Raw genomic sequence first — 22,022 nt, forward strand, 5'->3', positions numbered from 1 at the left:
CAAAACCCTGGGAACACGTACCCGCAAGCTCAGGGATAGCGTCTATCCCACTGTTATCAGAACTCCAGAGTGGGAGATGGGCTCTCAGCCTCACTACCTACCTTGTTAAAAACTCACACTTTATTGTTAACCTGCGCTGTACTTTCTCTGTAGCTGCTATTCTACCTTCCGTTATTGGTTTACCTCACTGTAGCTCAATGCGCTGTGTAATGAATCGATCTGTATGACGAGTATGCAAGATAATCTTTGCACTGTGTCTTGGTTTATGTGGCAATAATAAATCAATATCAATGCCAGTTCACTCTATCAGAAGGTCAGCACTCACTGCCTAGCCTAAATTTACTCTGCACTGAATCATCTGTATTTAATTCCGCATCCTTTCACTCACCAGTCTCCCAACAACTCAATATAAACCACTAGCCTGCGATTTGCATACAAACCTCTAACTTTCACTGCTTCTAATGTTGATTCAGTTTACCTTTAAAGTAGCTTATTCTCAAGCATTTTCTCACGTAATTTCTCTTGCAGAGTAACTCTGTACCTGGGCTTCTTTACCTCACTCTGCAACTTCCTCACTGGAAGACCACACTCAGTATTAACATCTCCTCTTCACTGACCATCAACACAGGCACATCTCAAAGATGTGAGCTTAGTCCTCTGCTCTATTCTCTCTACGCCCATGATTGTGGCGGCTAGGCACAGCGCAAAAGCCATCTTTAAATTGGCCGTTTACACAACTGTTGTTGACAGAATCTCTGATGGCAATGAAGAGATGAGTGAGATAGATCAGCTGGTTAAGTGATGTCGTAGCAACAACCTCACACTCAACGGCAGTAAGACCAAAGAATTGATTGTGGACTTCAGTTAAGGGAGGTCAGGGGAACAGTCCAGTCCTCATTGTAGAGTCAGTGGTGAGCAGCTTCGGGTTCCTGGCTGCCAACATCTCAGAGACCCTGTTCTGATGCACTCACGAAGAAGACAAGCCAGCGGCTATACTTTATGAGGAGATATGGCATGTCAGCAAAGACTCTTCCATATTTCTACAGATGTACAGTGGAGAGCATTCTAACTGGTTGATTCACTGTCTGGTAAGGAGGCGCCAATGCACAGGATCAGAAAAAGCCACAAAGGGATGGAAACACATCCAGCTCCATTGGGGGCCTCCCCATTATTGAGGACATCTTCAAAAGGTGATACTGCAAAAAAATGGCATCCATCTTTAAGGACCCCCATCACCCAGGGCATGCCCCGTCTTCGTTATTACCATCAAAGAGCGGGCGCAGGAGCCTGAAGACACACACTCAATAATTTAGGATAAGCATCCTCCCCTTTGCCATCAGATGTCTGAACAACTACCTCATTATTTCCTTAATTGCTCTATTTATTTAGTAATTTATATTAAATTTAAGCTGAATTTCTCCAGCATTTTGTGTGTGTTTCTAAGAGCGGTGAGAGGTGACTTGACAGAGGTGCAAGGGATGATAAGAGGTATAGATCAAGTGGACAACCAGAGACATTTTCCCAGCACGCAGATGGCCAATATGGGTTGTTGGAGGTAGGTTCTTTGCACAGAGAGTGGTGGGTGCATGGAATTCTCGACCAGGTGTGGTGATAGAGACAGATACATTAGAAACTCTTAGATAGGCACGTGGATGATAGAAAAATGGAGGGCTTACGAGGGGGAAGCCTTAGATTGATCTTGGAGTATGTTAAATGGTCAGCACAACATCATGGACAAAAGGGCCTGTACAGTGCCATACTGCTCTAGTTTTTATGTTCTTTGTTCTATGTTTCTCAGCCTGGGCACACAGAAGCCACACATAGTGGAAATATGGGAAGGAACTGACTAACTCCCAAACCACCTCCATGTCAAGAATGTCCTATCATACTTGTGGCCACACTGACTTCATGAGCCACACATCAGAACCCACAGAGCTGCCCTGGTGTCAAATTTCATTCAACAATTGCTCCAGTGGATTCCTTTTGAATAATTGACAGAGCTCTTATGTAAATGTTGTATGTCTTAGGAGTATGTTTCATGAGGATAGGTTGAGCGGGTTAGTGATTTTCTCTTTGGAGCGAAGGAGGATGAGGGGTGACTGGATAGAGGTGTATAAGATGATAAGAGGAATAGATAGGATGGATAGCCAGAGACTTTTTCCCAGGGCAGATATGGCTAATAGGAGAGCACGTACTTCAAACACAAGAGATTCTGCAGATGCTGGAAATTCAGAACAACAAACACAAAATGGAAGAGGAACTCAGCAGGTCAGACAGTATCTATGGAGAGAAATAAACAGTCGATATTTAGGGCTGAGACCCTTCCTAAGGTGATCGTAGGAAAGTATGGGGGGGATGTTAGCAATGAGTTTTCCACACGAAGAGTGGTGAGTGTGTGGAACGTGTTGCTAGAGGTGGTCATAGAGGCAGATATATTAGAGACATTTTGGAAACTCTTAGATTGGCACATGGATGAAAGAAAAATGTGGGAGAGAAGGTTTAAATTGGTCTTTGATTAAAAGGAAGGCAAAACATCGTGGGCTGAAGGGCTTGTACTGTGCTGCATTGATATACGTTCTATGTTAAATAAAGGCTGCCTGCTTTCTTTAACTTCAGAATCTTTGCATGGCCAGTATATATTGCCCACCCCTAACTACGTTGAGTGATATGTGGTGGGCTGCCTCGTCAAATCTGTAAAGTTTATGGGGCATTGAATGATTAGAGAGTAACACAGTCTGTGTCTGAACTGTTGAGAAATTGGCTGCTGCATTTCCAACAGCACCTTTTATATTGAATTCCACCCTTTGTTACTTCATCAGAGCCATTGAGGTTTTCAACATTCAAGATTCAAGGTTGTTTAATGTCATTTCCAGAACACAAGTGTAAAGGAGAACAAAATAATTGTTACTCCGGATCCGATGCAGCACAAAAAAACACAGTAATAAAAAAACACAATAAACATAAGTACATAAGATAGCTTATATACATAAACACAAAGTACACTGCAGATGCTGTGGTCAAATCAACACGTACAAACAAGCTGGATGAACTCAGCAGGTCAGGCAGCATCCGTTGAAATGAGCAGTCAACGTTTCAGGCCGAGACCCTTTGTCAGGACATACATAGATTGATTTATGACCACAAAGTGACACCAGGCACAGCAGTGTCTGTACGTAAAGTGACTGAGAGGAAATGATAAAGTAGAGGTGGTTGGGGATGTGGAGGGGTTGGTTAGTGGGGTGACAGTGTTGATCAGCCTTACTGCTTGAGGAAAGTAACTGCTTTTGAGTCTGGTGGTCCTGGTGGGGATGCTATGTAGCCTCCTCCCAGGAGGGAATGGGACAAATAGTTCACGAGCAGGATAGGGAGGATCCTTCATGATGTTATTGACCCTTTACCGGCACCTTTCTGTAGATACATCCAAAAAATAAATTAGCTGGCACGTTCAAAGATGGAAGTGACACTTGCATGTTTATAGCACCCTTCACCCTTTGCATGTCAGCCAGTGAAGTGGAGACTGTTGTGGCTGCACGGATCCCAACCCACTTACCACAAGCTCTGATAAATAACAACGAAAAAATGACCAGCAGGCCAAGCAAGGATAAACAGTGAGTCAGCAGACGGGAGGACATCATCACAGCCTGTGAATACTGTGGAGTCCAAGAAGCCGGTCATGCATGTTGGTAGAAGGAATAAAGGCACAGACTATTTTCTAACCAGAGGGCAAATTCAGGAATCAGAGGTGCAAAGGGGCTTGGGAGTCCTTGTGCAGGATTCACCGAAGATTAACTTGCAAGTTGAGTCAGTGGTAATGAAGCCAAATGAAATTTTAGTACTTATTTCAAGAATATAAAAGCAAGGATGTAATGCTGAAGCATTATAAGACATTGGTCAGACCATACTTGGTGTATTGTGAGTAGCTTAGGGCTCCTTATATCGGAAAGGGTGCACCGGCATTGGAAAAGATCCAGAGGGGGTTTACGAGAATGATCCCAGGAATGAAAGGGTTAAGGTATGGGGAGCTGGACCTGTACATGTTGGAGTTTAGAAGAATGAGGGGTGGAGGGATCACATTGAAAGAGATTGAATATTGAAAGGCCTAGAGAGAGTGGACATGGAAAGAATGTTTACTCTAGTGGTGGAGTCTAAGATCAGAGGGCACAGCCTCAGAATGCAAGGACGTTTCTTTAGACCAGTGATGAGGAGGAATATCTTTAGCCAGAGGATGATGAATTTGTGGAATTAATTTCTACAGGTGGATATGGAGGCCAAGTCATTGGGTATAGCTAGAGCAGAGGTTGATAGGTTCTTGATTAGTAAGGGTGAAAAAAGTTATGGAGGCAAGGCAGGAGAATGGGGTTGAGAGGGGTAATAAATCAATTATGATCAAATAGCAGAGCAGACTTTGAGGCCAAATGACCTAATTCTGCTCCTGTCTTATGGTCTTAAGTTCTAACTTTGCTATAGTTAAGATTCCATTATGCTTGGAAGATTACCGAGGAGTATTCAAGAACTAAAGTACGTATGTTTAAGCGGAGGGGTTTATTTCAAAGTTCAAAGTAAATTTATTATCAAAGTATGTATATGTCACCATATACAACGCTGAGATTTGTTTGTGTGTGGGCATTCATAGTAAGTACAAAGTAGCACAATAAAACCAAAGGAAAACCACACACAACAAGATGAACAAACAATCAATGTGCAATAGAAAACAAACTGAGCAAATACAAAAAGAAAACAATAATAGCGATAAATAAGTAACAAGTAATAAGTATCAAGAACAAGAGAGCAGCTGGATCCTGAGGAGCAACCTTTTCACCCAGAGAGTGGCCAGTTTATGCAATGAGATGCCGGAGGAAGTAGTTGAGGCAGGTATAGTAACAGACTTTAAAAGGTACATGGACAGGTTCACAGATAGGAATTGTTTAGAGTGATAGAGGTGAAACACAGGCAAATGGGACCGGCTTAGTCTGGAATCGTGGTCAGCATGCACCAGTTAGTCTGAAGGGCCTGTTTAGTTTATAACATTTTATCTAAAAAACAGCACTCTAACAAAGGAGTGCTCCCTCCGTACGGCAGTGAATCAGAATCAGGTTTATTATCTCTGATGCACATTTATATCACACGTTATTTTGTGGCAGACTCAATCAGCCAAATGACTTAATTCTGCTCCTCTGACTTATCATGTTATGGCAAGTCATATAAGTTATTATAAATTATTGTTTTATCTTATTCTAGCTCAATGCACTGTGTAATGATTTGATCTGTATAAATAGCATGCAGGACAAGGTTTACACTATATCTTGGTACATGTAACAATAATAAACTAATATCAATACCAATAGTGCAAAGATGAAATACCAGGTTGTGTTCATGGGTAATGGGCCCTCAGCCTAGACTTGTGTTATCAATTCACTTGAATAGGAATGGATCTACAGCCTTCAGAGTTGGGAGCAAGTTCGCTACTTAATTAGTATGTCATATCTATACTCATTCTATAGATGTACAGTAGAGAGCATCGTAACATGCTGCGTCACTGCATGGAACGGAAACTGGTCTGCAGTGGACAGGAAGGCTCTACAATGAGTAGTCAAAACTGCCCAGTGCATCACTGGCACCAGCCTGCCCACCAGCAAGGACCTAGATACAGACAGGTGCTGGAAAAGGGCCAGTAACACCATGAAGGATCTTACCCACCCTGTTCATGGACTGATTATCCCACTCCCATCAGGGAGGAGGCTATGTAGCATCCATGCCAGGACCACCAGACTGACCAAACCATTAGCAGTGAGGCTGATCAAAACATCCACCCACTAACCCATCCTTCCACACCCCCCCCCCCACCATCTCTACGTTATCAATTCCTATCAATCACCTTATGTATAGACACTCCTGTGCCTAGCGTCACTTTATGGAGAGCCATCAATCCATGTATTTAAGTTAAATTATGTATTTATATTTATTGTGTTTTTAATTATTACTGTGTTCTATACTTTATTGTGTGATTTTTGTGCTACGTCAGATCTGGAGTAAAAATTATTTCATTCTCCTTTACACTTGTGTACTGGAAATGACATTAAACAATCTTGTATGTCGGTATATGGGTAACTATCAGTAGGATAAGTAAATGAATAGGAAAGATTTATTGAACATAGAGCACTACAGCACAGTACTGACCATATTCTAAGATCATTCTAACCCTCCCTCCCACGTAGCCCTTCACTTTTCAATCATCCATGTGCCCATCTAAGAGTTTCTTAAATGTCCCTAACGTGCCTGCCTCCACCATGGCCCTTGGCAGCGTGTTCCATGCACATACAACACTCTGTGTGATAAACATTCCTACTTAGAGGGATGTGGGCTAAACATGGGCAAGTGTTTCAAATACCTATATGTCAATGTATACAATCCTGCCGCAAGAAAACGAATCTCATTTTGGTAATAAGTTTACTTAGCCCTTTGAAAGGGAACTGGTTTGGTAGTCACGGATAACTTGGGCTGAAGAGCCTGTTTCCATGCTGTTTTACCCCATTTGACAGGCAGCAAGTTGGAATCATTGTCAGGATGAAACTTTTAGTGCTCCACCAGGTTTTCTTGGTGTACATGTGTTTGAGGAAGGCTTTATTTCTCCCACTGTGAGGACAAACATTACAACTACTGATATTAATTAGTCACTCAGTGGCCACTTTATTAGGTACACCTGTATACCTGCTCCTTACTGTTAATACCAAATCAGCCAATCATGTGGCAGCAAATCAATGCATAAAAGCATGCAGACTTGGCCAGGAGGTTCATTTGTTCTTCAGACCAAACATCAGAATGGGGAAGAGATGTGATCTACCTGACGTTGACTGTGGAATGAAAGTTGGTGGCAGATGGAGTGGTCTCAGAAACTGTGCATCCTGTTGATGAGAGAGGGCAGAGGAGAATGGCCAGACTGCTACGAGCTGACAGGAGGGCGACTAACTCAAATAACCACGTGTTACAACAGTGGTGTGCAGAAGAGCACTACACATCGAACCTTGAAGTGGATGGGCTACAGCAGCAGAAGACCATGACCATACGCTCAGTGGCCACTTTATTAGGTACCTCCTGTGCACTTACACACATTCCTAATTATAACCTCCTCCTCTAGCGAGGGACTTAAGTTGCACCTATAGGATATTTGCAAGGAGTACTGCCACAAGAAAGCAGCATCCATCATCAAGGACCCCAACCATCCAGACCGTGCTCTCTTCTCTCTGCTGCATCAGGAAGGAAATACTGGAACCTACACCTTGGGAAAATATCTCTGGCTGTCAAATCTTCACTTATTTATTTATTGTAACTTATAGTCATTTTTTATGTATCCCACTGTACTGCTGCCACCATACAACAAATTTCACGATATGCTGTACGTCAGTGATAATAAACCTGTTTCTAATTCAGAATAAGACACAAAATGCTGGAGGAACTCAGCAGGTCAGGCAGCATCAGTCTTGGCCCGAAACACTGACTGTTCATTCCTCTCCATAGACACTGCCTGGCCTGCTGAGTTCCTCCAGTATCTTGTGTGCATTGTTCTGGATTTCTAGCACCTGCAGAATCTCTTGTGCTTAGCGAGGAATCTTCAAAAAGTGATATCCATTAAGAATCCCCATTGCCCAAGGCATGTCCTCTTCTTATGCCACCATCAAGGAGGAGGTACAGGAGTCTGAAGACACACACTCAACAACTTCTTCCCTTCCACCATCAGATTTCTGAATACATTATAAACCCTAAGTACTCTACCTCACTGTTTTGCTCTCTTTTTGTATTACTTAGTTAATTTAATATATTTCTTACTGCAATTTATAGTTTTACTACAACAAAATAACAAATTTCATGACATGTGCTAGTAATATTAAACCTGATTTTATTTCTGCCATAAGACAGATTCATATGCCTCTTCCCTCACAGTTACAAAAAAACCCTCTTATACAGTGGAGTATGTGGCATGGGGGCATCGGTGATAGGCAAACACTTAGTTGTCCATCTTTAAATACCCTTCAAATTCCAATGTACCCAAACTGGCCACCTTGTCAGAGCAGCTACATTGCATCAGCTTGACAGCAACACTCACACCTCAGGAATGATTTGAAAAACACTTGTGCGTGGCCTTTGGGTGAGCTGGAGGATGCAGAGCTTTATAACAAAGAACACTATAGTACGTGCTACAGTATGTAGTATATAATAGAGCTGGTATTCAGAAGTGTAACTGTAATCTTGAACTAACTGAGCAATATTCTCAAGTGAAATTTGAGCCAATAATGATTTTCCGTGAAGGACAATCTTTTTCTGGGCACAGGCTGTGCACAAAATCTTTATAAAGAAACAAACAGACACACTTACTGTACACAGGGACACACAGATGCAGATACAAATGTAAGACCATACGTCCATACGATGTAGAAGTACAGTAGGATTGGGCCATTTGGCCCATCAAGTCTGTTCTGCCATTCCATCATGGCTGGTTTATTATTCCTCTCACAACTTTCCTGTCTTCTCCCCATAGTTTTTCAGGGTCTTAATACATACATGGACACATACAAATACATATATGCATATGCTCAGAGGCACATACGCATATCCACATGCACACAGATACACATTCACACAAACATATAGATACTATATTGACTATCACACATTCATATAGATAAGCACTTACATGCATGCACACATTCAAGGACATACATAGACACACATATAAATTAAAGACACAGTCTCTCAGACGCACTCACTCACATAAATAGACAAACAGAGGCACACATTCAGGCACATGCGCACATGCACACGCGCACACAAATTGAAAAATATATACACAAACACATACTCAAGCACACATACATACACACACACCTGCAATCAGACACAACACTAACAGAGAAATTTACATAAACACACTTAACTAAACATATCCGTGAAAGTATGTTCACATCCACACCAATGCACGAACCCTTGCCTACACAAACACGTTCAGACATAAACACACCTATAGACACACATCTACGGTTAGATTATCTACACAATCCGATTCGCACGCACGCACACACGTGGAACAGCAACACACATAGTTGACGCTCGGCTTAATTTCTGATTACATTTAAATAAATAGTAAACCCTGTCTTTCTCCCGGCGCTTTCTGCGGGAGCGGCAAAGCAGGGGGACTGTCACCCCGACTCCGCTGCCTAATAGACAAAATCGTACTTTAACCGACTAACCCTGAACTCGCGGCCGATTCTCTCTTGACAACAGATTCAGGTTCAGTGTTACAAAGGTTATTGTCAGTTTATCACACTAACTGGAAATAGACCCTGCCCTTAAAAACAGCGCACAGACCCGTCGTTTCCGCTTCATTACAGGGAAAATAAAAAAAAGGACAGCGCCGTTTTTGTTTTGGAATAACCTAACGCTCGCTTAAACAAATATCCTGTGATATAAATAACATATTTTCTTTTAAAAAAATACACACTGCACTGGAGTGGAAATATTGGATAATTGGAATCATTTTGTTGGTCTAAAAGAAATTGTTTGAGTTTAATACATACATGAATGATATTTCTTTCTTCCCCTGAAAGCTATGGAAACTCTAGTGTTGTTGGAGAGCCCCCACTACCACCACCTTTCTCTCTCTCGCTCTCTCTCTCTCTCTCTCTCTCTCTCTCTCTCTTTCTCTCTCTCTCTCTCTCTCTCTCTCTCTCTCTCTCTCTCTCTCTCTCTCTTTCTCTCTCTCTCTCTCTCTCTCTCTCTCTCTCTCTCTCTCTTTCTCTCTCTCTCTCTCTCTCTCTCTCTCTCTCTCTCTCACACACACACACACACACACACACACACACTCACTCACTCACTCTCTAACTGATCGGGAAGGGTTCAGAGAGGATTGTCGGGGCAAAGGGCATTCAGTGTTTGCAAGGGACTGGGTAAACACGGGGCGCCCAAGACTGCTCCCGAGAATTGATTAGCGTTCTAATGCGTTTGGCAATAATAATAATAATTTAAGCAAAACAAGCTCGCTGTCCGGCGAAGAGGGGAATTCGCAGCCGCACTTAGTAACAAGTGGATCAGGGATAGTTTGAGAGGCGGGTTACGAGGAAGTGAAGGGTGGTGGAGAGGTACAGGGAGCACTTGGACCGTTCTCTCTCTCTCTCTCTCTCTCTCTCTCTCTCTCTCTCTCTCTCTCTCTCTCTCTCTCTCTCTCTCTCTCGCTCGCTCTCTCTCTCACATTCTCTCTCTCTCCCTCTCTCTCTCTCTACTGGTCTACTGTAAGGTTGGTGAACCTTGTATAAAGAGGCTTGGGGAATTTTTTTTGAAAAGGTTCAACCTGCCTTGGCCAAGGTTTTGACACAGTGCCGGGCACCTGCCCAAGACTCCCTCTCAAAACTCTGTTGATCTTACACTTTAAGGCATGTTTACGGGACTGGCAAAGGATTCAGTAGCGAGAAGAGAAGAACATTTTTTTTTGTTTTTTGCTGCGATTCGCGACGTGAATGCGGAGGTAACTCTCACAGAGGGATTTGGATGAGAGAGGCGGCGGGGATTTTTTTTGGATAGTGCCCGGGTTTGACACGGGCATGGTGGGCTGAGTGACCGCTATCAGATGTCCCCCACATTAGTCTCCTACCTGTGTCATGAGCCTGTCCGCGCCGGATTTCTCCTCGTCTTTGAAGATGATGTCGGGGTTGTAATTCGGAATCAGGTCCTTGAAGCGGGACGCGTTCCTGTTTATCTTACTCTCCGACTTGCCGCTGGCTCCCAGGGTTTTTTCGGCCACGTTGGGGATGAACTGTTTGTAGGCGAGCGGCGTCAGCTTTCGGTTGTGTCTCCGCCGGCTGCCGTAACCTCTCCCCGGGCCGCAGCCCAAGGCGCCGGGGCAGAGGAGAGGAACCCAAGCGGACACCAGCAGCAGTACCGTCCACGGTCTCATCGCCAGAGTCCCCAGTCAACTGGCGGGTCAAGGCAGTACTGAAAGCCTCCCCCGGCACACTTCTTCACCCTCACCCTTTCCAGCCTATACCCCCTCACGCAGGGGGTATATGCTATCAACCCACACAAACACACACCCCTCTCTCCTTTCCCCACCCTCCCACCCCTAACCCTCTCCAAGAGTGGCGATCAGCCTAGGCACCCGGTTGCAACCAAGACCCCCATCCAGGGCGCCCGCCGGTTCTCCACTCCGCGTCCCTGGGAGCGCACCGACCCACCCCAGCGTTCACTGCTCCGGCCGCCACCGACCTCTCTCCGGACGGTGCATGGGAAGTCCCGTGAGGGAGGGGGTGTGAGGGTGATCCCGCTGCGAAGCGATGCCAAGGACCGTGAGAGAGAACTAGACCGAGAGAGGAGAAATAATTAAGAATATAATTGTAAATATATGAGATAAAGGGAAGGGGTAAGAGGAAGCCGGCGGGGAAGAGTGGGGAGATATATTGGTAGTGGGAGAGAAACGGGATTGAAAGAGAGGCAATGAGGTGCTAAGGTGAAGGGTGCAGGGAGGATCGGGGAATTGAGAGATGGAGAAAGTCGGCAGGGGAGAGAACGTCAGGGATAGAGGGAGTGTGTCAGGAACCGCGGAGAACGGCAGATCAGGCAACGAAAGAGAGAGAGAGTGTGTGTGAGTGAGAGAACGGGGCACCTAGAAGTCTGTGCGATCCACTGATAGGCGAGAAACCAGAGTCCGCGGGGACCCGGCAAGCAGGCGGAGAGAATTTCTCAGGTGATAAAGTGACGGGAAAGTGAGATGGGAAAGCGTCCGAGGCAGGGAAGTCAAAAGAAGGTGCTTCAGAAGGCGACGGGGCAGCTGCGGACGGTGCCGGAGCCGCTGAGCCGGCAAATCCGGGCAAGAAAACGGAACGAGCCGCAGAGACCTGGAGCCTCTTTGAACAGTGCAGCGCCGAAGTGTAACTGGCTGAGATTGCCTCCGCCGAGACCGCACCCTCCCTGTAACCGCGCTCCTGACCACTAATTCAGTGCCCCTGCCCTGGTACATAAACACACATATACACACACACGCCGAGGGCAGGGCTGACACATACATATACCCCCTCCCTCCCATTTAAAGCCACCCCCTCCCCACACATCTATATCCCGCTCCTGGAACCGAGGTGAGCGCCGCAGGTAAACTTGCCAATCCCTCACTTCGACTCGAACCATCCCTAACAGACGCCTGGTATATGTGTGCGTGTGTGTCTGTGTGTGTTTTCACACCAGAGCCGTCTTTCCATCCTAGGGCATACGACTGTTCCACGCCCAGCCCTCAGCGCCAACATCACTTTTCCGAAGCGCTGCGTCCAATCCCGGAATCGTTTCACACAGCACTGGAGATCGTCCCGTCGGCGCTAGACCCCGTTGGCTGCTCCCTCAGTGTGCAGACAGTACCTGAAGACAGTCCCGGAGACCGTCGCCTGCGATCGCGCTGAAAGGTGCTACGGTTACTGGGAACCGCTGTGTCCGGCGCGATGCTGCTCGTCACTGCTCATTCGGACATTCTCTGATACTGGGCGCTGTAAGAAGATTCCCGCAGTCTGCAGAATGGCCAGTACAGGGGTGTCAGACCCTGACCAGTTAGTCTGTATTCTGATCAGTACTGGAGTGTCACTGACCAGCATTGGGTTTTCGGGCACTGACCATTGTCCATAGCTGACCAGTCAGTGTGATACTGGCCATAAGGTGACAGGCAGCGCCTCGATCCTGAAACCTCTGCCTCAAAATGGTCAGCGTTGCAGTGACTGGGCAGTCTCTGACATCCCCGTACTGGTCAGTTTGACCAGAGTGATCATACAGTACTGCCTTCACGGACACTGTACCTTGACCTGGAGTTCTGCGATTTAGCACTGTGCTTCCAGACAACAATCTTGAGATTAGGGTTGCCCCAGATGGGGAGATCTCTCAAGTTAAGGGGTTACAGATTCTAACTCTATATAATCTGTCTTTCAATTCAAAGCTGTTTGATTAGTTTATTTTCAACACTACCATACTATTTTGCTGAGGTGTTATACTGGGAAATCCAAACTTTAGCCTATCTAATAACACTTTATTGTGAGGATTTTGCATTATGAGGAGCAAATATCACAATAGACAAAGCTTTCAATGTAGGATGTAATTGATTCAAGATAGTTTAATGTTATACAAGCGTAAAGGAGAACAAAATAACTGTTACTTCGGATCTAATGCAGTACAAAAAACACAAACAATATGATAAAGAAAATAATAAAAAGCACAATAAATATAAATACATAAGTTAGCTTATATACATAGATTGATTGTATATCCATTAAGTGACACTAGACACAAGGGTGTTTGTATGTAAGGTGACTGACAGGAAATGACAACATAGTGGTGATGGGGTGTGTTAGTGGGTGGAGCTGTTGATCAGCCTCACTGCTTGGGGAAAGTATCTGCTTTTGAGTCTGGTGGCCCTGGAATGGATGCTACGTAGCCTCCTCCCTGATGGGAGTGGGAGAAACAGTCCATCAGCAGGGTGGGTGGGATCCTTTGTGATGTAACTAGACCTTTTCTGGCACCTTTTTGAATGTATGTCCTTACACTTGAGTTGAGTATGATGTTCTCCTAAGGGGTTGTCTATTGGTGTGAACTCAAGTGACTGTAGAGGCTGATCCAGGATCCACATAACCAGGGATGGTAGGATAGGTTCCCTTAATAGAGGATACCTGCACATGACTTTATTTGTCCTTGTTTGACACGGCAGCCACCACTCAGTCCTTGACACCTTACTAATCACGAAACTATCAATCTCTGCTTTAAATATACTCAATGACTTGGCTTCCTCGGCCATCTGTGCCAATAAATTCCATAGATTCACCACCCTCTGGCTAAAGAAATTCACCCTCATCTCTGTTCTAAAGGGATGTCCTGTTCTAGACTCCCCTACTATAGGAAACATCCTCTGCATGTCCACCCGATCTAGACCTTTCAATAATCTATAGGTTTCAATGAGATCCCCCCTCATTCTTCTAAGTAGCGAGTACAGGCCCAGAGCCAACAAACACTCCTCATACATTAAGCCTTTCATTCCTGGGATCATTCTCCTGAATCTCCTCTGGACCTTTTCCAATACCAGCACATCCTTTCTTAGATAAGGGGTCCAAAGCTGCTCGCAGTTACTCCAAATGCATTCTGACCAATGACTTATAAATCCTTAGTGTGTACAGTCAGTTGTGAGCAAATAATAATCCAATACACTTTTCTTCATTACACTTTGAAACTAGGATCTGTACTGTCAGCACCCAAGTAGAATAAGCTTTTATATAAATTAAAGATCTCTCTGAGTTATTAGGTGTTGAGACATCACTTTAAATAGGAATTAAAATTAAAAAAATATTTTGGACAAACTGTACAGATCAGGGAACATTTATGAGAGGGACACAATGTTAACATTTCAGCCCCATAAAATTTTAACTTATAGACCTCAAACTTGACTGACAGCATTTTCCTGATTTTGATACAGATGTTTTCAACATCTGTAGTATTTCTTAAAAGTAATAAATCAAAATAGTGCTTACAAAGGCACTAATTAAAATTAAAATTAAAAGGCATGAACTTACTCCCAGTGGAATATTGGAAAATAAATCAGTCATGATGGAATGGCAGAACAGGCTGAATGAAACAAATAGCCTAATTCTATGTCTTATAATCTTATAGTTTTAATACAGCATCTCACAGCACAGAGAGATCTTCAGTCTATCCTGTCCTGGGGCTTTGAATGAATCTCCAAAAACTACAACTTAGATTCAGAGACTCAGAATCAGGTTTATTATCACTAACATATGTTGTAAAACTTGTTGTTTTGTGGCAGCACTACAGTGCAACACATAAAATATATCATAAAATTTATATATATATATGTATGTATATATATATATATATATATATATATATATATATATATATATATATACACACACATACATAGAGAGAGAGAGCAAAAATAGTGAGGCAGTGTTCACTGGGTTTATTGTCCATTCAGAAATCTAATGGTGGAGGGGAAGAAGCTGCTCCTAAAATATTGAGTGTGTGCCTTCAGGCTCCTGTACCTCCTCTCTGATGGTAGAGGGCACGTCCCAAGTGCTGAGGATCTTTAAAGACAGATGCTACCTTTTTGCAGCATCATCTTTTGAAACTGTCCTTGATGCTGGAGAGGCTAGTGTTGATGATGGAGTTGGCAGAGTTAACTCTCTCCTTTATCCAATTCCCTTGATTCTTTTTGGAAGGCTGTTATTGAATATATCATCAACTTTCTGTCAGGCAGTGTGCCCTTGGTGCCAACAGCTTACTGGATAACTGAACCTTTCTCCGCTTTACCCCTGTAGTTACTTTGGCCTCTGGTCATTCAGTCTCCTATCTCTGGAAATTGATCTGATTCACTTTATAAAAACACGCCCTGATGTTGTATATTTTTATGAATATTTCCTTAAACTTCTCTGCAATAAAGCAGAATAGTGAGGTAATGCTGCATTTCTATAAAGCCCTGGTTAGACCACACTTGGAATATTGTGTTCAGTTCTAACCGCCTCATTATAGGAAGGACATAGAAGCTTTAGAGAAGGTGCAGAGGAGTTTTACCAGGATGCAGCCAGGACTAGAGAGGGCATGTCTTATGAAGATAGTTTGAGCAAACTATGGCTTTTCTCTTTGTCGTGAAATAGGATGCGAAGAGCTTTGATAGAGGTATGCAAGTTAATAAGAAGCATAGATCAAGTGGATAGCCAGAGACATTCCCAGGACAAAATTGGCTAATACAAATGGGCATAATTTTAAGATGATTGGAGGAAAGTATAGGGGATGTTGGAGTTAAATTTTTTACGCAGAGAGTGGTGGGTGCATTGAACACCCTGCCAAGAGAAGTGGTAGAGGCAGATACATTCTGGGCATTTAAAAAGCTCTTAGACAGACACATGGATGAAAGGAAACTGGGGGGCTATGTAGGAGGGACGGATTAGTTTGACAGAGTGGATTAATAGGTTGGCACAACATTGTGGGCCAAAGGCCCTGTGCTGTTCTATGTTTTATGTTCTAACTCTACCTTCTCAAGTTTCCTTCTGTATCCAATATCCATCACCCTTAGAATCATTCTGATAATTCAGCTCAGCACCCTCTCCAAATCCTTCATTTCATTGGTGAAGTGTTATGCCTCAATGTTCCAGAGGATAGCTAACTAAGTTGAGTCCAACATTTCTGTTTTATCCTCTATGCATACATTTGGAAGGCAAACCTCCGTTTCCAGCACATTTGTCAACCAGTACTCAGGTCACTTTGATTCTGTACAACTTTAAAGTTCATTGTTATTCCAATGGACTTTCACTGAGTGTTAATTTTATTTTTATTTGGAGATACAACACTGTAACAGGCCCTTCAGCCCAATGAGCCCATGCAGGAATTGTTCTCATGTGACTAATTAACCTACTAACCAATACATAGTAAGCTAACAACTTACTGACCCTAACCTGTCAGAATGTGGGGGGGAGTCAAAGCAGCCAGAAGAAATCGACGTGGTCGTGAGCAGAATGCACGAACCTCACAATCATTATGGCCTTGCCACTTATTGTCTGCAATGCACTTTCTCTGTAGCTGTTACACTTTTGGGGTATTTAAGAGCCTCTTGGACAGGTGCATGGATGAAAGAAAAATGGAGGGTTATGGGGTAGTGTGGGTTTAGTACTTTTTTTTAAGGATTATATGGGTCGTCACAACATGGAGGGCTGAAGGGCCTGTACTGTGCCGTAGTGTTCTGTGGTTCTATGGTTTATTCTGCATTCTGTTTTTGTTTACCTTGTGCGACCTCAATGCACTGTGTAATGAATTGATTTGTATGAACAGTATTAAGACACGAGTTTCACATACCTTAATGCATATAATAATCATACACCAATTTAACCAGAAAGTGCTGGAGGAGCCATAGATGCTGCCTCACCTGCCAAGTTCCTCCAGCACTTGTGTTGCTCAAGATGTACATCTACAAAATGTACATCTCATGTATTTGTAAAAAAAATTACCAACTTGCCAGCTCGGAGCTCAGAGCACTGGGGAGATGCTAGAGTTTGTGGGACTGGTCCCTTGTTTTTTCTCAACTTTCAACCATGCATTGCTTCTCTGAATAAATATTGATTAAGTAGATTTCACTTTTGGATGGGGCAGAGTAAAATTAACATTTAGGGCAATGAAGTGCATCAATACCAGCAATGGTCTCAGGACTTGATTCCTAGTGTACAGTGAGATGTCATTCAGATCCGGACAAAGTCCACCACTGTCCAAAGGTATGCCCTCACTGATTATCCAGGGACACAACAGCAGAGTAAACTGCGGAGATGATCCCATGGCCATGGATAGTCAGGAGAAGTTAGGAAGAGGACAGAAGGTATGATATCATGGTCGTGCAGAGGCTAGTACAACACCTGACAGTGCCAGCAATCAGGTTCAATTCCCACCACTGTCTGTAGAAATTTGGATCTTCTCCCCATGACCGGGTGGGTTTTCTCGGGGTAGTAAGTTGAGGGCATGTATATTGGTGTCAGAAACATGATGACACTAGTGAGTTACCTTCCCTCCTCCCCCCCAACATCCTTGTGTTGGTCGTCAATGCAAACAGCATATTTCTATGTACATTGTCACATGTACATCAATTTTTTGATGTACATGTGACAAACAAGGCTAATCTAATCTAATCTTATTGTACTAGGAGGCTGGTCAATAGTCTTATAACAGCAGGATAGAAGCTGCCCTTAATCCTGGCGCTACATGATTTCGAAACCTTCATCTGCCAAGCTCCCTAGCTGAGGAATTGTTCACAAATTTCTTTACCTTTATATCTTCCTAAGGTTTGCTCACTGGTCAAACTTTTGGTCACCTCTCATAATACTTCTTTGTAATGGACTGGTGCCAGATTTGATCTGATTATACTCAATGTAAGCCTTGGGACATTTTACTGTGTTAAAGGCACTATCTAAATGCAAGTAATTGTTCCTGTCATTGAAGCTTTCAAAAGTATCCCCCTATGGAAACCAAGGTCTTTCACCTTCCGACAAGTACAATGTAGTGTGTGTGTGTGTGTGTGTGTGTGTGTGTGAGAGAGAGTGAGTGGTGTGAGTGTGTGTGTGTGAGGGAGTGAGTGAATGAATGAGAGAGTGAGTGGTGTGAGTGTGTGTGAGAGTGAGTGAGTGAATAAGTGAGTGTGTGTGAGAGAGAGTGAGTGAATGAGTGAGTGTGTGTGAGAGAGAGTGAGTGAATGAGTGAGTGTGTGTGAGAGAGAGTGAGTGAATGAGTGAGTGTGTGTGAGAGAGAGTGAGTAGTGTGTGTGTGTGAGAGAGAGTGAGTGAATGAGTGAGTGTGTGTGAGAGAGTGTGAGTGAGTGTGTGAGAGAGAGTGAGTGAATGAGTGAGTGTGTGTGAGAGAGAGTGAGTAGCGTGAGTGTGTGTGAGAGGGAGTGAGTGTGTGAGTGAGTGTGTACCCATGAATGTCCATTTATAAATGTGTACATGAGATATAGGAACAGAATTATGCCATTTTGTCCATTGAGTCTGCTCAGCCATTTGACCATGGCTAATTTATTATCCCAGTCAACACCATTCTACTGCTTTCTTCCCGTAACCTTTGATGCCCTTACTAATCAAGAATATATCAATCTCTGCTTTAAATATATGCAATGATTTGGCCTCCACATCCATCTGTGGCAATGAATTCCACAGATTCACCACCTTCTGGCTAAAGAAATTCCTCCTCATCTCTGTTCTAAAGGGAAATTCTTCTATCCTGAGGCAGGTACCCCCCGGTCTAGTCTCCCGCACTATAGGAAACATCCCCTCCACATCCTCTCTTTCTAAGACTTTCATTATTTGATAGGTTTCAATGAGACACCACTCATTCTTCAACTGCCAGTGTTGGTTTGGTACAACTGCATAGCTCATCGGGACGCTCCATATGGCCATTACAATGTTAATATGAAACTGGATTTGGAATTGGCTTAATATTGTCACTCAGAGATTTGTGCTAATATTACTTTGTGCTGTATTGTGCTTTATGGTAGTTAAATGTGTTGTATAGTAACTATACTACATGTGCTGTGAGTGACTGTATGTACTGTGTTTTGCACCTTGACTGAAAGGACCGTTTTGTTTAGCTGCATATAACGATAAATTTGAACTTGAATTTGATCTATAATTTTCCAGTGAAAAGCTTGTCTTGCTTACAGATCAGATCATCACACAGTGCATTTATTTCCCAGCACCAGGGAAAACAAGGCAGCTGGATGTTAGAAAGATGGAGAGCTATGTAGGAGAAGGTTTAGATTCATCTCAGATTAGGTATATCAACAGTACTGCTCCATGACAGATGCCATGCCCTTGGCCCTGATACATCTAGAAACCAAGAACTCTTATGCCAGAATGTTGTTTCTGGATTTCAGTTTGGCATTCAATACTATTGTCCCACTAACCTTGGTGAACAAACTCCCACTCCTGGGGCTAAACTGGGTGTGGGTCTTCCTAACCAACAGAGCTGAGTTAGTCAGGATGCACAGCCACTCCTCCTCCCCATCATCCTCACCGTGGGTGCCCCAGGGACTGTGTACTGAGCCCATTGCTCTACACTCACACCTGACTGCACGGCCAAACACCCGAGCAATCACATCGTCAGGCTCGCTGATGACACGACAGTGGTGGGGCTCGTCCTACAGAGTGGAATGGAAGAACTCAAGGCCTGGTGACAGGCAAATAATCGCTTCTTTAATGTCATCCGTACAAAGGAGATGGTTATCGACAAGGAGAATTCACACCACTCACACCCCCCTGACTGTACCTCAGCAGCATATCATTGAAACTGCAAGTTTCAAACTCCAGGAGTGAACATCACACACAACCTCTCATGATCCCAGAACACATCCTACACCATCAAGGAAGCTCACCCTCACCTCTACATTCTGAGGAAGCTCGAGTTTACACATTCGAACACGTGTCAATCTACAGAGGTACAGTAGTGAACATTCTAACAAGCTGAATCACTGACTGGTACGGAAACTGTACTGCAGCCGATAGGAAGGCTCTATGACGGACAGTCAAAACTGCACAATGTGTCTCTGGCACCAGCCCACCCTCCATCAAGGACAGAAAGGTGCCTGAAAAGGGCCAGTAACATCACGAAGGATCCCACCCACCTCTTTGTCCCGCTGCCATTAGGGAGGAGGCTATGTAGCATCTACACCATGACCACCAGACTCAAAAACAGTTACTTTCTCCAAGCAACACACACAAAATGCTGGTGGAACACAGCAGGCCAGGCAGCATCTATAAGGAGAAGCACTGTCGACGTTTTGGGCTGAGACCCTTCATCAGGGTAACTTATTATTTCCCATCAGACCACCCTCAACGATACTATATGTGCTGTATGTAACTATAGGTACTGTGTTTTGCTAAGCTGTATGCATGTGTGTGGTTGACTAAGCAACAGTCTGATGGCCACTTTTGGTAGATTTTTATTTTCAGTTTAAGTTCTAAAACTCAACGACATGGTTCAAACTTGTGTTCTAGGAATTATTAATTGCATACTGTACTCTCCCTCTCAGGCGACTAAGGCAAGGCTGTCAACTTGCCTTCTCTCTCTCTACGAGGACTATGAGACCATAAGACATGGGGCAGAATGAGACCATCTGGCCCATTCAGTCTGCTCTGTCATATCATTATTGTGGTTTATTATGCCTCTCAATCCCATTCTCCCCATACCTTTTGATAACCTGACTAATCAGGAACCTATCAGCCTCCATCTTAAATATATGCAATGGCATGGTACTACAATCCTATGACAAATCGGTGGTGCTGAGAAATGGTCAGTTAACTTTGGCCTCCTTGTTTGTACGTGACTGAAATCATGAAGCTAATGGGCTAAGACCCCCTGTCTCCTACGGTTGGAGGCAGAGAGACAGGTACTGATCCGGCCTTTGTGGCTCTGGATTTCCAGTGGACCACTGCCCTTTCTGTCCAGTGCATTGCAGACAAGAATGGACTCAACTCAAAGGGGAATCGAGCTCGCACAGTCTCCCCACCACTGTGCCAATTCTTAGGGGACGAGTTTCCCACGTGGTAGAAATTTAGATTTAAAAATGCACACACAGTCTCTGGGGCTTAGACTGTCCTCTCATTCTCTCTGCATTCTGTGGCTTCTTTTAATGTTCCAATCCAACAGTTTGTTTATCTCTCTTTTTTAAAACACAATTGCACTTCTATTTTCAAATTCTCTTCATTCCCCATCTTTTTTAATGAGTGTTTCAAGATTCAAGATTGTTTAATGTACACAAGTGTACAGGAGAATGAAATAATTGTTACTCTGGATCCAATGCAGCATAAAAAACACAATAAGGATCACAGTAATGATTTAAAAACACATTAAATATGTACAATAGCTTATATACATGTAGTATATGGATGTCCATAAAGTGATGCTAGGCACAGGAGTGTCTGTACATAAGACAGCTGACAGGAAATGACAAAGTAGTGGTGGTGGGGGTGTGTTAGTGGTTGGAGGTGTCGATCAGCATTACCGCTTGGGGAAGGTAACTGTTTTTGAGTCTGGTAGTCCTGGTGTGGATTCAACATGGCTATAAATTTGGAAAATTGAGTGAAGTTCTGGTCCATAAGACCACAAGACAAAAGAGCAGAATTGGGCTATTCATTCCATCGAGTCTGATCTGCCAGTCAATCACGGCTGATTTAATTTTCCCCTCAACCCCTTTCCGCTGATAACCTTTGACACCCTCACTAATCAAGAATGAATCAACTTCTGCTTTAAATATACTCGATGAATTGACTCCACATCCGTCTGTGGCGATAAATTCCACCTCTGTTCACCTACCTACAGGAAAGATATCAATAAGATTGAAAGAGTGCAAGTAAAATTTACAAGGATGTTGCTGGGACCTGAGGACCTGAGTTATAGGGGAAGGATTCTAAATATGCAGGAGTATAGGAAAATGAGGGGAGATTTGATAGAGGTATACAAAATTATGA

At 43.7% G+C, this 22,022-nt stretch overlaps 1 protein-coding gene across 1 annotated transcript in view; it reads right to left on the minus strand.

Annotated features, from left to right (window-relative positions):
- Positions 1-11,079, minus strand: part of LOC140728052 (indian hedgehog protein-like) — a 68,808-nt gene extending 57,729 nt beyond the window's left edge. Inside the window, exon 1 of the mRNA XM_073046189.1 lies at positions 10,640-11,079. Within this exon, the coding sequence (XP_072902290.1) occupies positions 10,640-10,942 (303 nt within the window). The 5' untranslated portion in view covers positions 10,943-11,079. The remainder of the gene's footprint in view (positions 1-10,639) is intronic.
- Positions 11,080-22,022: the final 10,943 nt, after the last annotated feature.

The sequence above is a fragment of the Hemitrygon akajei genome, chromosome 5 (assembly GCF_048418815.1).
Source record: "Hemitrygon akajei chromosome 5, sHemAka1.3, whole genome shotgun sequence".
Classification (NCBI taxonomy): domain Eukaryota; kingdom Metazoa; phylum Chordata; class Chondrichthyes; order Myliobatiformes; family Dasyatidae; genus Hemitrygon; species Hemitrygon akajei.